Genomic DNA, 16,011 nt, shown 5'->3' with positions numbered 1-16,011 from the left:
GGACTCGATTGAGGGGTCCTGACTGTGCCTGCAAGCTCTGCTGTAACCTGTGTTCCTGTTGTCCAATAAACCTTCTGTTCTACTAGCTGGCTAAGAGTCACTGTGAGTACCAGGAAGAGGGGTACAGGCACCGTGACAGTGAGGCACTGAGATATTGTGGGGAAAGGGGGGCCGTAGAAGTCCCTAGGCCCAGCTACACAGCTGCCAGTCCTCACTCCCAGCCTGCAGATGGGGACCCGGACGGATCCACGGCCTGATTCGCCTGCACTTACACCAGCTTTACATGAATGTCACGAACCTCATCACGGCAGATCACAGCCCCCCTCTGGCCAGTGTACGAAGAACATGGAGAGGAGCCTCCTCCAGCAGCATGTCATGTACCTGCCCGCTCCCCAGTCGGACTCACCTGGCCAGTAAGCTCCGTGCACAGAACATCGTACCAGAGACCTTCTGATTCCTCCTTCCGACACAGGCTGGCCTGGACCCTCCCCAGGACAGGCTTCCCGTAAGTGTATCTGTTTAGCAGAGGGGAGGGAAAGGGTAAGTGGGAGGGGAGGGGGCCAACACCCCTGCCTATCGGGGGTCCCTGCTTGGGTGAGGCTGGTTATGTAGGTGGGAGTGAGAGCCCCAAGGAGCCCTGTCTGGCCATGAGCATGGGGCAGAAAAGGGCACAGGCAGGGAAGGGGACAGGTCAGATCCTGGCCTGGGGGGCGGGGGAGGGGAGTCAGGTCCAGGTGGTACCAGCCCCCCCTTTATCGGCCCGGCAGGGCTGCTTTCACACTCACTGGCCGCACACCCGCAGCAGGAGCGTCTCATCCAGCACCGTCACCACGGGGGGCAGCTCCAAGGTCATTTTGAACTTGGGTAGCACTGGGGGGCAGAGAGGGATGAAGTGAAACTGACCCGCAGCCCCAGCTCGGGGGTTTCATCGCGATTCTCGGCCTTGGAGCTTCTCCCTGGGTCATGCAGCCCCCCACCAACCTACCAGCCGGGCGGAAAGGGGAAGGGCCCAGAAATGGAGCTGGGCTGGGAAGAGGCTGCAGGCTGCAGCAGTAGGGTTGCCTGGTGTTGGGTTTTCAACTGGGACACCTGGTCGAAAAGGGACCCTGGCAGCTCCGCTTGGCACCACAGACCGGGCTGTTAAAAGTCTGGACGGCAGCGCAGTGGTGCTAAGGCAGGGTCCCTGCCTGCCCTGGTGCCACACCACTCCCGGAAGCGGCAGCATGTCCCCACACCGGCTCCAACCCATAGGGGCAGCCAGGGGGCTCCATACGCTACCCCTGCCCCAAGCACCTGTTGGGGATCAGGGTGGTGGGAGGCAGTTGAGGGGGTCAGGACCAAGTGTCTGGGGTGAGGGTGGGGGTAGGTGGCAGCTGTTTCAAGGGAGACATCAGAGATCTTCTCTCCCCCTCCCCCATAGGAGCCAGAGGAGGTTTTTGGGGGGAGAGGATGGAGAGGGGGCTGCTGACATTTCCCTCCCCCTCCCAGCAACACCAGGCTGAGGGGCACAGGGCAGATGTGGTGGGGGCTGGGCAGAGGTGGATCTGGGGGCATAGGGCAGATGTGGGTGGGTGCTGGGCTGGGCAGAGGTGGGGCTGGGGGCACAGGGCAGATGTGGTGGGTGCTGGGCTGGGCAGAGGTGGATCTGGGGGCACAGGGCAGATGTGGGTGGGTGCTGAGTTGGGACTGGGGGGACAGAATTAGCTGCTGGGGGTTGGTGAGATGCTGGAAGCTCCGTCCCATCCAGCAGCCAGCGACCTCCAGCAGCGGGAGCCAGGACCAGCTCCCGCGATAACTTTGGGGACACGGTAACTGACCCCATCCACCTCCCACAGACACAGGGGGAAGGGGGTGGGGCTGCAGAAATACAGAGTCAGATCAAAAGCATGGACCAGCCTTGGTTCTGACTCATGATGCTGGTGTGTCTCAGGCCGGTCATACTGAAATCCCCAGCTCTGTATCTCCCCAGTGGCGCCGACCTGAGACCTCCCCCAGGACCCTAGGGCAGAGTGGGGCAGGGCTGGGGTGGGCTAGGGAGGCTGAATTCCCCCTCCCCCAGGGCCCTACTGCGGGAGGAGTGGCCATGGGTGGCTGAGGCCCAGGAGAGCTTGGAGCTGGCTGAGCCAGTCCCAGGGCTCTGAGTTCCCAGCAACCCTCTGACAGGGACCCACGGACACCTCTCCCCAGGGAGACTCAGGAATCCCCCTCCTGCCCCACGTGTCGGAGCCACAGCCTCAGTCGCTGCCCTGGGCCTCGCTGCGCACCATATTCCTCCACGCTGAAAGAGTGCCTCGTCCCCTGCGCCTCGATGGCGTACGTCCCCAGGGCCAGCTCTGCAGACAGCAGGAGGGACAGATCCACGATGCCCTGCTGCGGAGTCACATCTCGCCACTCGGCAATGCGGTTCCCGCTGGGATCCTGGCACATGGACACGCCCTGCTCAGCCGCTGCCCCCACACACGGCTCATCCCGGGCAGCCCCCGAGTGCCTCGCGCTGCTGACGGGGGCTGGATCAACGCCCGGTGGCCTCAAATCCTTCTCCTTAGCCTGGAGCAGGCACCGCCGGGCAGTTTCTGGGAAAGGGGGCCCCCGCCAGCACCTCTCAGCCCTGACCCGAGGGCACCACCCCTGCAGGGAACAGGCCCCCAAAGGACACCCCATCTCCAGCCTGGACAAAGCCCAGGGAACTCGCCATAGGGACCATTTCCATCTCAGTGCCAGGCCTCTGTGGGTGTGTTCCCTGTCCCCCTCCCCCCACGCAGCCTCCCCAATCCTCCACCCCTCCCCTCTGCCCCTGAAGCTCCCAGAGACCCTCCCTCCCCCCTGCCCTTCCCCCATCAGGCTCCCAAGGGGGCTCCCCGCTGAGTTCCCCACTGGCCTGATCAAGTCACTGCCTGACCCAGAGTTCGGGGGCTGGGAACATTCGGGGTGAGCGACTCAGGCAGGGATCCCAGCCAGGCCCAAACCCACCTGCCTCCCGCACAGACAGCCCCAGACGCTGCAAACGCAGGGTGGGGAGGACGTAACCTGATGGCACAAATGTCCCCTCCCTGCCCCCCATGGGGCCTAGCCCAGAAACGCCCTGTGCTCTGGGACCCTTTGCACCCCCACAGCAGGGCAGATGGGTCTAGGTCTGGCTTGCTGGACGCTGTGGTCACAGCCCAGACTCCTCTGGGATCCCCACCACTGAACACCCCCGGGTGCCCTCGGATGAGCCAGACAGGAAGAGGAGGAGGCTGGAGAGGCACAGACTGACCTGCACGATAACCAGGGGCAACTGCAAAGCAAACAGACAGGAGATGGCTGATTAGAGCGACAGGAAACACCCCTCACTGCCCCGGGGTCTGCCTGTGACCTCCCCAGGACCGGGGTGTCTCTGGGGGCATGAGAGGTGCGAGGGCTCCAGCCTCATGGGCTCCACTTCCTGTCCCTGCTCTCGGATACAGGGCAGGGGTGCGACTCTTCGCGTTGCAGCGCAGAAGGGGCAGATCTAAGGGCAGCGCCAGGAGGGCAGTCATAAGGACCAGGGCTCTGCGTTGCAGGCGTTCCGCTGTGCGCAGGTGTGCTGGCGAGGCGCTGTCCCGTAATCCTATTTTCCACACTGGGCCCAATTCTGCCACCTACTGACTTTTGTGGGTCACTAGCCGCGCGCACAGCAGGTTAGACTGAAAGGTGCTAATGACTGTCACTCCTGGGGGGGGTGGCTGGCACCTCACAGCAATCACAGACTGGCCGCTAAATAAGCCAGTGGTGCCGCCCTCACTCAGCTCCATGCAATTGCAATCAACCCTCTCTGCGCAGTGCAAAACTTCGCAAACAAGAAATAGGCACTGCCCGAATGTCTGTACTCGCTCCTGGTGAGCACTCGCCCGCTCTGCACAGCAGCTGCTCACACCGAGGTGGTCGGCTGAGGCATTCCCAGAATACCGGAGCTTCTGGTACTTCCAGGATGTGGCGTGGGCTCGTCCCCGCTGGCGTGACCTCGCACACTCGTGCTGTGTGAGTTACAGCAAGAGGGCCGGGCATTGGGCTTTTCCAAATTGCACACCCATCTAATACAGACACAGCATGCATGGACAGGGGGCAAGCCACCAGTGAAGAGGACTGTTTTGATTTCAAACTGGACTGAATGGCCTGCTGGTGTCGACAAGACTAACGTGCAGTGCTCAGGCCTGTTACCCAGCCCGTCTCATCCCCGTACCTCCGCTCTCACCTTACCGGGTTACTGGGACCAAAGTCTTTGTCAAACTGACGATCAGTCGAAACTTCACTGGAAAGGAGCAGAGGCAGAGGGGGAATCCAGCCCTGGTTCGGACCTTTGTCGTGAGTGAATTCCCAGCTGGTGAGAAGGTGGCCAGCCGGTGCCCCAGCACTACAACGTCTGTGAACCGCAGAATGGGCCCAGCCAGCCGGCAGCTGCAGCGCCACTTCCCCACTGCCCTTGCCAATTGAGCCAACGGCTCTGCCTGTGTGGCTGAAGGCTCCAGAGGAGGCCCGATCGGTTGCCCTCCTGCCGTGTCTGTGCCTCCACAAGCACAGGATGAAGACCCCACTTGGGTTCCAGACAGGCCCACATAACAGGCTCAGGCTTTGGGCTTCTTTCCCTGGGGCCAGGTGCAGAAAGGGGCCTAAGACAGTGAGAGTCCCGAATCTCCCGCTAGGACCCCAGCCCAGCCGCTGGAGCCAGAGTCCGTCCCAAGGGCCTGGGCCCAGAGAACTCCCATGCAAGCAGCTCTGCCCTCTTCACCTGTCGTCCAGCTTGTAGATGGCCTTGTCTCCTGCACAAAGGTCCTGGGCTGCAGCGCCCGGCAGCAGCAACTTCTTCCGCTCAGAGAACTGCAGGGCATCTCCCGGATCGAGACGTGCAGCTCTGCCACTTCCTGCTGCCCCCAGACGGGGCTGGAACCTGCACACGGGGACCCCAGCAAGGCACACAGCAGCCGGTAACGGGCTGGTCGTGGTGCAGACCACTATCGTGGGGGATGGGGGGCAGTGGTGTTTGTTGAGTCCCTGTTCGAGCCCCCCCAGACACAGGAACCCCATTCCCAGCTGGGGGCCCTGAATGGGAGGGAACCTGGGTGTCGATTTGGAGTTGGAAGCCAGGGCGCTCTCCGTGCCCCCCACCCCATCCCCGCTCCCCCTGCCTGTCGCTGCTGAGGGATGGGCTCGAGTTCTGTGGCTACAGCTGCCCACTGAGTGACCAGCTCTGTGCCCATGGCCAATGCCCGGGGCCGTGCCCATGGCTGCGGGTGGGGGCTCACCTGGAAGCGCACGTTCTCGTGCAGACGGGGCTCCTGGACCTCTCTCTCCAGCAGGGTGATAGCGCTGGGCCCATCCCCCCTCTCCAGCCGGATGCTCACCCGGACGGTCTCGTTGAGGTCGCTGAGATGAACTGACACCGTCCCCGTGAGTGGGTGGTAGAGCTCAGCTGGGCTCACCACCACATAGTGCCTGGGGAGGGGAAAGCACTGGGGCAGTGGGGGAGGGGACAGCCCAGAGCCTCCCCAGGACCAGGGTGACTCCCGATTTCTGAGTGTCCCTCCTGCTGGGAGCAGACCTGGGTCAACATCTCTGGAGGCTGATTCGTTTCTCTAACCATATAGCAGGAGCAGGGCAAGGCCCCCCCACTCCTCCTGCCCCAGCCTGCCTCCCATGGAGCTGGAGGGCAGGGGTGGCTCTAGACATTTCGCCATCCCAAGCATGCCTGCAGGAGGTCCACCGGAGCCGGGGGACTAGAGGATCCTCTGCAGGTGTGCCGCCAAAGGCTGGCTGGCTGCCTGCCACCCTCCCAGCAACCGGCAGAGAGCCCCCCGTGGCTTGCTGCCCCAAGCACGCACTTGGCGTGCTGGGGCCTGGAGCTGCCCCTGCTGCAGGGTCCCAGGGGGCGCAGACAGGGGCTCAATTCCCCTCCATCCCCGGCCTCTCAGCTGCTCGGTCTGCCCAGAAAGGGGCAGCTAGTGGCGCTGACAGTGAGCTGAGACCCCTGTGCATGGCGGGGGGCTGGTCAGCCTGGGGCTGTACTGAGCACCTGAGCCCTGTGCAGCCAGTAACCGGCTTAGATACAGCCCCACCCCCACCCCCAGCCCAGTCTGTCCCCAGGGCCTCTGCCCGCCCTCACAGGAACCCTTCGGCGTTTGAACCTTGGGCGCACTGCCCGGTTCTGGCTGAGACGTTCATTTAACACGCTGGGTTTGTCGGTAATTACTGTTCTATTGCACTGGTGCCTAGAGACCCAGCCCAGCCTGGCCCCCCTGTGCTGGGGCTGGACAGACCCGCAGGCAGAGAGAGGTCACGGCCCGAGGAGGTGACAGACTGACGGGAGCAGGTGGCCGCAGAGGATCATCACCCTATGGCACAGGGGAGCTGAGGCTCAGAGGGTTGGTGTCTGGCCGGGGGTGCACAGGGCGTCTGTGGCAAAGCCGGGCACTGACCCCAGCTCTCCTGGGCCCCAAGTCACTGCCTTAACCAGAGCCACCCTCCCCCAATGCTGGGAGGTGCTGGACCAGGGGGCCCAGGAGGGACTGAGCACCCAGGAGAGAATGGACCTGTCCCCTCAGTTCTGGATCGAGCAGCCCCCTCATCGGTGCCCTCAGCTGCTTCCAACCCTCACCCCGCACCGCCCACCACGTGGACAGACAGACAGACCCGAACAGGGCTTACGGCTCTGCAGAGATCCCAGCTGTGAGGTGCAGGAAGAGTAGCAGGCAGGCCGGGGTTTCTGGGGCTCCCATTCCTGGGGTGCAGGCAGATGGGCAGGCACAAGGGGACACACACACGTCACCCGCCTCTGGATCCTTCTTTCTCCCTCTCTCCCACACACTGTGCTGGAGACCAGCCTGCTCTGCCCTGATACAGACTCTGGACCCAGAGCTTTGCTTCGATCTGGGGTAAACAAGGGTCGTGTCAGGTCTCTGGCTGGGGCTGGGGACGCAGCCAGGACAATATTTACTCACCACCCCCAGCTGCTGGATTCAAGGCTCTGACAGGTTCTTGCAGCTTGAGTCAGAGGATGCTGCCTGGCAAAGGGTCAGACGAGCCAGGAGGCCCCTTGCATTGGTTACATGGGAGGGGGTGGGACAGGGCTGGTACAATCATTTAGGGCACTGGGATTTGGGGGGGTGCCATTTTCTTTGGCAGCGACCATGGCGGCTGGATCTTCAGCTGTCCTGGTCGCCTCCAGTATTTAGGCAGAGGGAGCTGGGGCAGGGAAGCGTGGGAAGAACCGCTGGCAACAAGTGTGGGGCGGCACGCAGGGGAACTCCCCACCCCAGCTCACCCTTGCCCTGCCTCCTCCCTGAGCACGCTGTGGCTGCTTCAATTCTCCTGCCTCCCAGGCTTGCGGCACCTAAGCTGATTGGAGCCGCAAGCCTGGGAGGTGGGAGAAGTGAAGCAGCCACGGCGTACTCGGGGTGCTCATGCACGTAGCAGGGGTGAGCTGCGGCAGGGGGGTGACTCAGGGCAGGGAAGTGGGGGGTGCAAGGTGGAAGGTTCGCCTAGGGTGCGAAACATCCTTGCACCGGCCCTGGGGTGGGACCCCTCTGGGGGTCCGTGGTGGTGCACTAGCCAGGATGCTGAGGAAGCCCTGGCAGGAGCAGGGGGGAGGAGCTTGCTGAGAAATGAGTTCGTTAAAGTGGGTTCTGGCAGCGCCCCCACTGCTGCAATGCAAACGAGAAGAATGTTGGGGTTGCTGAACATGTCTCATGAAAACCCTATTCACGATCACTTCTAACGTTCCCGCACTGGGACGGCCGGGGATGAAATTTCCATGCTCAGGCTCTGCCTTGGGTTGAATTTTTTTTGTAAACTTTCAGCAAAAACTAATTGTGCCATTTCTGAGAACACGGTTAGCAGTAACAGATAGTTTTTTTCCAGCCCAATCCATTTTCCTGACCATTTTGTTGAGGAGTTCTAGCGCCTTCATGCTTTGGAGCCTGGAATTGAAATTTGGCAGGGGGATTGTGCTCGGGGAAAAGAAGGGTTTTTCCTGTTGCCATGAAAATCCACCTTGATGTGGCTAGGTTATAAAGTACAGAACATTGCCATTTGCACATGGTCAGCAGAGTGTCTCAGACTTGTTTCCGGGTCACTGACAACTTGGGAGAAAATGATCTTGAATGGTTATGAATCCCTGTCCTAACAGCACAAGATGGGGGGTTAGCTGGTGTCTGGGGCAGATCACCAAATCACACTGAGGAACAGGATGAGTGGCTCCTTATGCAGCTATTTATAGAGTATAGGAAAAGAAGCTGTGTGCTCCCGGATTTCAGTGTGAGTGACACATGCTGGCGGTCTGGTGCTGCCAGTACTAAAATGTCTTTGGAATTTCTTATATATTTTCCTAACTCAAAAAGTGTTCCATCCGCCAGGGGAGTGTTCTATATGAGCCCTTGCCTTGAGAGATAAAGAGGAGCTTGTGACATCATGGAGTCCCTGGGCGATGCTCCAGAACTGCTCCCCACAAAGCCAGTCAGGACTTTGGGGAGCCTCCTCTCCCTTGGAGCAGACTTGTTCAGGGCAAGACGCTCACACGTCTTCACCTCCTGGGTTTCTCCTTGGAGCATTCAGCATCCTCTGCCCCCCCGTGCACTTCCCACAGCGAGCCCGCCCCAGCGGGGGTCCTGGGGAAGCCACAGGGTCCTGCACCCCCACTTCGCAGTCAGATGTGACTCTCAGCCAGCCAGTAAAACAGAGGTTTATTCGATGACAGGAGAGAAATTTGGGTGGCAGGGGAATTAGGTGTCGGAGGGGGAAAAGAAGGGTTTTGCCTGTTGCCATGAAATCACCTTGACGTGGCTAGTTTATCAAAGATAGCAGAAACATGTGACCATTTGTTTGCTACATGGTCCAAAAGATTTTTCGCAGTAGTGTGTTTCTAAGAAGAACCTGCTGGTTTTTTCCCGGGGGGTCACTGACAACTTGGGGAGAAAATGATCTTGAATTTTACAAACAGTCCCTGTCCTACATGAGCATATTGACAAGGATGGGGTTAGCTTGGTGTCTGGGCAGATTCACACAAATTCCGCAACACTGAGACAAGGATGAGTGGCGTCCTTATGCAGTCTATTTATAGAGTAAAGGAAAAGAAGCTGTGTGCGTTTCCCGGTTTCAGTTCGATGGTGGAGTGAGCGTGACTAGTGCTAGTGACTTAATGAGTTCATTATGCTGGCGTCGGTTCTTGAGCTGTGTGCCTTATACTCTGCAGTTACTCAGTCCAAAAATGGTTCTCTTTAGTGGAAACAATTTTCTTAGGAATATTAGTGATTTTATTTCCTGGAGTGGTACTACTCAAGTGAGGTGTTCCAGTTCCGCCAGGGATGAGTTTTGGTGTTCTAGGAATAGGAAGATGCCTCCGGGTTGGAACTGATCACTTGTTTCGTGTTTGTTGTGTGGGTGCTATTGGGCCTTGAGAGATAAATAGAAGTAGGCAGGAAGCTTGGTGACATCATGGGAGTCCCCTGGGCGATTTGGCCTCCTAGGAAGATGTCTCGGGTGGGTGTGAGTGAGGATGTTGAGGCAAGTGGTGTGGTTGTCGTCCCCACTGAAGGTAGGAAGTGTCTGAGTTCGGCGTGGATGGACTTTGGGGGAGCCTCCCGTAGTCGACCTTGTGAAGTGCAGACTACCCGATGTGGCTAGTCTACGTGTGCATTGATTATTTGTGTTCCAGGGCAAGAGTGCACCACATGTTGTCGCTAGTTATGACTGACTGTTGTGTGCGTTTGGTGTTAACAGTTTTGTTGGTCGTAGTTTCTGATCTATGGCGATAAGCTTGATGTGCTATTAGTCTTCCACCATTCTTCCTGGGAGTTTCCACTGGGTGGTGCTCCATGCCTTGAGTACTGGTCGGGGGTCCGAATTGATTACAATTAGGTAGATTGAGCGTAAGGTGTAGTAGTCGGCTTGCAGATGGACAGCCACTTGCCAGCGATAACCATGTTTCGCTCATCCTCATGCCCCATCGTGCACTTCCCCCCAGCGAGCCCGCCCCAGCGGGGGTCTGGGGAAGCCACAGGGTCCTGCACCCCCACTTCGCAGTCAGATGTGACTCTCAGCCACCCAGTGAACAGAGGTTTATTCGATGAAAGGAACAGGGTCTAAAACAAGAGCTTGTTAGATACAGAAACCAGACCCCTCAGCCAGTCCATTCTGGGGGGCAGTGAGCAAGAGACCCATGTCTGACTCACTCTCGTCCCCAGCCAGCCTCCAACTCCCAAAACCCTCCAGCCCCTGTGGGTATCTAGCCGTCCAGTCCAGACGGACTTTAGGGTCACAGCTGGTCTCCTGTCCCAATCTGTGACTTTTGCGTAAAAAGTTTGGGGGCTTACTGAAACTCCCCCAGCTCATCTACCAGCTTGGATATTTCTCGCGCCCACAGATCAGGAATTAATCTATGGGGGCCTGATCCCTTTCCTCTCAGTCTGGTGTCCCAACCCTGCCTTGGTGGGACACCCAGATTCACCAATCCCTTATGCTAAAAGAGGGGAAATAAACCCTCCCCTTCCTTCCTCAGGCTTGCCTCGCGGCTAACCTGTGGTGACCCAAGAAACAAGCTTTTCTTGCTTTCCTCAGGAACTGAATGGAGATGCAAAATACCCATCAGCTGGCTCTGCCACCGTCCCTTGCTCCAGGAACGAGGGAAAACTGTAACCACAGAGAACAGAGAGAAATTCTTCGTCCTTTCCCGTAGTCTGCTCTTTCCCTGGACCCAAATAGGAAAATAGCCCTACAGCCTGCCTTTTTTTCCTTTGCCTCCCTAGGAAAAGAACTTTTCACAAGTTTAACAGAGAAACTTTATAGAACAAAGAAAGAAAATTAATAAAACATCATGCTTGCATTAGAAACTCAATACAGCTCTTGCTTATAAAAAGATATAAAGAAACAGTCTGGAATTAAAGATAGCCCTCATAAAACCAGCTACACAAATTACACATACGTAAATACACCAAAGACCATCAGGAGTGAATTACTTTGCGTTCTGGTATTACAGATGTTTTAGCAGAAGTATTAGGAGAGAATTAGAAGAAGCACTTGTTTCCTCATTAAGCTAAGAAAAAAAAAGACCCCGAGTATACAAATTCCCGCCTGACTTTAAACAATCAGTTCTCTGATTGGTCGCTTCTGGTCAGGTGTTCGGTTACCCTTCTCAGGTAAAAGAAACTTAACCCTTACCTTACCTATCCATTTATGACAGCCCCAACTCCTTTTCCGGGTCAGCAGGTCACTTGACCTCTTTGTTCTCCCACACCTTTAGCATCCCCTTGCAGGGGAGAAGGGCCTGGCTATTAGTTGCTAGGTGACAGAGGGTCGGCCAGGAACTGAGGCCCCCCCCGACAGTATTCAGAGGGAACATTAAGAACATTCCTAGTTCGTCACAGAGCTGATCACAGAACTAACCATGAACGGTAGCCTAGGTACAGGTGATCCTGACTCAATCACATTTACAATGTGCCAACACATTAAAGTCCAGCCCAGTAATATTTTCACTCAGTGGTTTGAAAGGGCCTGTTTCACAAAGCTGAAAACAATTATGAGGCAAACCAGCTGGGAAGAAGAATTTAATCAGAAAAATGTGAATGAAAATTGGGAATTATTTAAGAACACTTTACTAGATATCCCAAAAGCCACAATCAATCAAACTGGTTAAAAAACTGACCTGGCTCAGAGGGCAAATGAAAGCAGCTATAAAATATTTTTTAAAATGATGTATAGCAAAGGGAAGAAAGGAGAAGTTGACAGAAATGAATATAAATCAGGACTGTAGAAACTTGATAAGGGAAGCAAAATAACATATGAAGAAATCTATGGCCAGCTGAGTTAAGGACAATAAGAAGGAGCTTTTAAAGTATATTAGGAACAAAATGAATCCTAACAATGGAACTAGTCCGTTATCAAATAAAATGGCAGAATTATCAACAATAATGGAGACAGGATGCCGGAACGGTAGGGGGAGAATGGGCAGGGGGCCATGGTTCCATTATGTTTAGAAGTCTAAGGGGAAGAGGTGGCAGTGGGGGCAGGTCCTCGAGGGTGGTGCCTCGGATGGAATGTGTGGTGTGAGGGTGGGGGCTTGGGGAGACGGGGCAGTGTGAGGTGGGACCTCAGGGGGAAGGGCAGTGTGGAGGCAGGGCCTCAGGGAGAAGGTGTGGTATGGGGGGTGGGGCAATGGTTCGGTGCCGGTGGCACTCCAATTTTAAGGAGTGTCCCCACTCCTGAATGCTGAAAAGGTTCAATTTCTGTTCTGTATTTGGGAAAAACCAGATGAAGTTGTCACGTCATATGAAGGGGAGAACACTTGTTCCATTCCACTAGTATCTGGGGAGAATGGTAAACAGCAGTTACAAAAATGAGACACTTTAAAATCAGCAGCTCCAGATAACTTATATCCAAGAGTTTTAAAAGAGCTGGCTGAGGAGCTCGCTGGACCATTAATGGTGATTATCAGTAAGTCTTGAACACTGGGGAAATTCAAGAAACTGGGAGAAAGCTAATGTCATGTCAATACTTTAAATGGTAAATGGGAAGAACTGGGTAATTATAGGCCTGTCAGTCTGACATGGATCCCTGGCACAATAATGGGGTGGCTGATACGGGACTTGGTTAATAAAGAATTAGAAGATACTCTCATGATTAATGCCAATTCACAATGGTTTATGGAAATCAGATCTTGTCAAACTAATTTGATATCTTTTTTGATGAGATTATAAGTTCAGTAGATAAAGGTAACAGTGTCAATGTAATTTACTGAGATTTCTGTAAGGTGTTTGACTTGATACCATATGACATTTTGATTACAAAACTAGAATGATATAAAATAACACAGCTCACATTAAATGGATTGAAAACTGGCTAACTGATAGGTCTCAAAATGTAATTGTAAATGGGCAACCATCACTGATCGAGGGGATTACATAGGGATCAGTTCTTGGTTCTGTGCTATTTAACATTGTTATTAATGACCTGGAAGAAAACGTAAACTCATCAGTGATAAAGACAGCAGACAACACAAACATTGGAGGAGTGGTAAATAAGGAAGATGACCGGTCACTGATACAGAGTTCTATGGATCACTTCGTACGCTGGGCACAGGCGAACAATACGTGTTTCAGTGTAGCTCAGTGTAGATGTTCACATTTAGACACAAAGCACATAGGCCATACTTACAGGATGGGGGACTCTATTCTGGGAACTGATGACTCTGAAAGAGATTTGAGGGTGGTGGTGGATAAACGGCTGAACATGACCTCCCAATGCAATGCTGTTGCCCAAAGGGTTAATGTGATCCTTGGATGCACATACAGGGGAATCTAGGGTAGGAGCAGAGAGGTGATTTTATCCCTGTACAGTATTTGACACTGGTGCGACCACTGCTGGAATACGGTGTCCAGTTCCGGTGTCCATCATTCAAGAAGGATGTGGATAATTGGAGAGGGTTCAGAGAAGAGCCACGAGAATGACTAAAGGATTTGAAACATGCATTATAGTGATATCCTCAAGAGCTGAATTTATGAGCTTACCACTGAGATGGCTAAGAGGTGATATGGTTACAGCCTATACGTACCTACACGGGGGACAAGTATCAGCTAACAGGCTCTTTAATTTAGTAGAGGAAGGTCTAACATGATCCAATGGCTGGAAGTTGAAGCTAGACAAACCGAGAGTGGAAATACGGTGAACATTTTTAATAGTGAGCGTAATTTTTAAATCAAGATTAGATTTTTTTCTACAAGATCTGCTCTAGGAATTATATTTGGGAAATTCCCTGGCCTGGGTTATACGGAAGGTCAGACTAGATGTTCTCTTCTGACCTTGGAATCGATCAAGCTATGAATATTTGTCTTTGTACATTGCATCTGCGGTGAGCACGCTCCAGCCCTGGTCTCTTCCATGCACACTGAATATAGGATTGGGGCTGGCTGGGTCCTGCAGGGAGACTCACAAGGGAGCTCTGGGTTGGGAAAAAGGGGACGGGAGAGGGTTGGTCTGTCACACCCATACCCACACACAGACACAGGCACTGCAGACTCCTGCACAGTGAGGCTGCAGCCTGCTAGCCCTGGCTCCGTGTCAGCTCCAGAGATGCAGAGATCTGGCCCCAGGTCACTGCCCCTTCCTGGTTTACATTCAAATATTTACCTGTCCCCTGGGACAGTTCAAAGGTAACAAGGATTTCAGTCCCACCAGGTAGATAGGGCCCTCTGGGGGTGTGAAGCTTGGGGTAGGGTGAGAGGCCCCTGCCCAGGGGAGAGCGATTCTGGAAGGGGGTGAGTGTCAGACATCAGGCCTGGGGCCCGTATCCCTTAGATCGGCATCCATGGAATGACTCAGGTCTCTGTCACGGCCAGTCCTGGCATCACAGAGCCCAATTCTGCCCTCGGTCACAGCTGGGCATCCCAAGACAGCCCCAGCCAAGGACCCAAACAGGCTCAGCAGTCCCAGTGGGTCTGGGTACAGCTGCGGGAGTGTCTCCCAGAGCAGCATTCACCCCACAAGAAATCAGAGCTTGGACCGAGCAACTGGGGACAGCTCGTCCTGCCCCCGGTCAGTGCAGGGCTTTCCCAGGGCTGGATTGAAATGACTCAGGGGATGGGTCTGCAGCGCCCCCTGCTGACCAGACGAATGGCTCTCACGGTGAGGAAACGCCTGGTGGTGCCCAGCGTGAGCCCATCACTGCTGAGATGACGGGAGCCACGTTCTCTGATGTCCGGTGAGGGCCCAAGCAAGTGGCAGGGGGAGCGGGGCACTCAGTGAGCATGGGTCACAGCGACACAGCACTGGCCTGAGAGACCAAGTGCACCATGGATTCTCCAGAGCAGCCCCACTGCTGCCCCCTGAGGGTTGGCAAGTTTAGCTCCTCCCCGTTCCTGCTTCCTAGGGGCCCCTCTCCCAGAGGCTGTTCGCTTCCAGCTTTCTGGGCAGAGCAAAGAGAGAGAAGATCCCCAGGGCGGAAGTGTGGGGCATGAGGCTGCTAACGGAGCTGACCCAGAATCGCTGGATGGCTGTTAGTTGGAGCGGTGGGCAGGGGCTCGTCTGCACCCCAGGGATGGGTTGGGCCCCATCGTATGGACCAGTCTCCTCAGGGTGTGTTAGCGAAACGCAGCAATGACTCCAGCTAGAGAGGAGCTGCAAAGAGCAGGGAGGACAAGAAATTACCTGATGGGACATGGCTCGTGCTGGAGGATGGGCAGGAAATAAGAGAAACATGATTCAGCTCAGAAACTGACGCTAAGACACCAGGCCAAGAGACCCTGACCCAGTCGGGTCCAGCCAGGTTTGAACGCTGCCCCCTCCTGAGACATCTCCCGTCCATCAGGGCTTTCTCCCCACAGGCCCCACGTGCCCAGCTGTATCTCAGGCTTCACCACCTCCACTGTGGGCCTCTCCTGCCTTGCCCCCCGGTCTGGGAGCCTCCTGTCTAACAAGGGACCCCACAGGGCCTAGAGAACACGGCTGCATCCCCGCGTGCCTCCCCCTCCACACACAGACTGAAGAGAGTCCAGGAACCTGGGGGGATCCACAATCGGTGCAGAGGGTCCCCGCAAAGGGAAAACAGAACTGGTGGGACACGAGCCCACGGGGACTGTGCAGGGACCCACTGCTCTCTTGCGCTGTCTCCGTTTGATCTGCTCTGCAGTTTTCAGCTGCATCTCCAAGGCTCAGGTCGTGCTGAGCCAGCCCTGAGTCTGACACATTCACAACTGAATTCCGTCTCCAGGCTTCACACCGCAGTGTCCAGTATGTGCTGAGTGTGCAACGTCCCTCTGTGTGTTTGAACCTTCAGCACAGGCTGCTACTCGTTGAGCCACAGCATTACGTTAAGTGGCAGCAGGAGCAGGTTGTTGCCCTGGGTGGGTGATGGGCTATTTGGCTCAGTGGGCCGGGAGGGACAGAGGTCCTGCTCCATGTGATTGCCCAGAGGTGCCATGGGCCGCTGCAGCCTTGGTCTGTGCCCAGGGCGGGAAGCCCACACCTCTTGCTAGAGCAACTCCCACTTGTTTCCAGGACAGGAGCTGGCGC

General features: G+C 55.8%; 1 protein-coding gene across 1 annotated transcript in view; it reads right to left on the bottom strand.

The window, feature by feature from the left end:
• The window catches only part of LOC116827587 (alpha-2-macroglobulin-like protein 1), a 68,508-nt gene extending 61,777 nt beyond the window's left edge, over positions 1-6,731 (bottom strand). The window contains 11 exon segments of the mRNA XM_075059817.1: positions 407-515; positions 786-870; positions 2,265-2,418; positions 3,257-3,277; positions 4,219-4,248; positions 4,719-4,808; positions 4,810-4,853; positions 4,856-4,885; positions 4,888-4,906; positions 5,262-5,451; positions 6,661-6,731. Of these exon segments, the coding sequence (XP_074915918.1) occupies positions 407-515; positions 786-870; positions 2,265-2,418; positions 3,257-3,277; positions 4,219-4,248; positions 4,719-4,808; positions 4,810-4,853; positions 4,856-4,885; positions 4,888-4,906; positions 5,262-5,451; positions 6,661-6,731 (843 nt within the window).
• Between the last annotated feature and the right edge of the window lie 9,280 nt (positions 6,732-16,011).

Source organism: Chelonoidis abingdonii, chromosome 21, assembly GCF_003597395.2.
Source record: "Chelonoidis abingdonii isolate Lonesome George chromosome 21, CheloAbing_2.0, whole genome shotgun sequence".
In the NCBI taxonomy this organism is placed as follows: Eukaryota; Metazoa; Chordata; order Testudines; family Testudinidae; genus Chelonoidis; species Chelonoidis abingdonii.
This window is presented reverse-complemented; position numbering and strand designations above follow the sequence as displayed.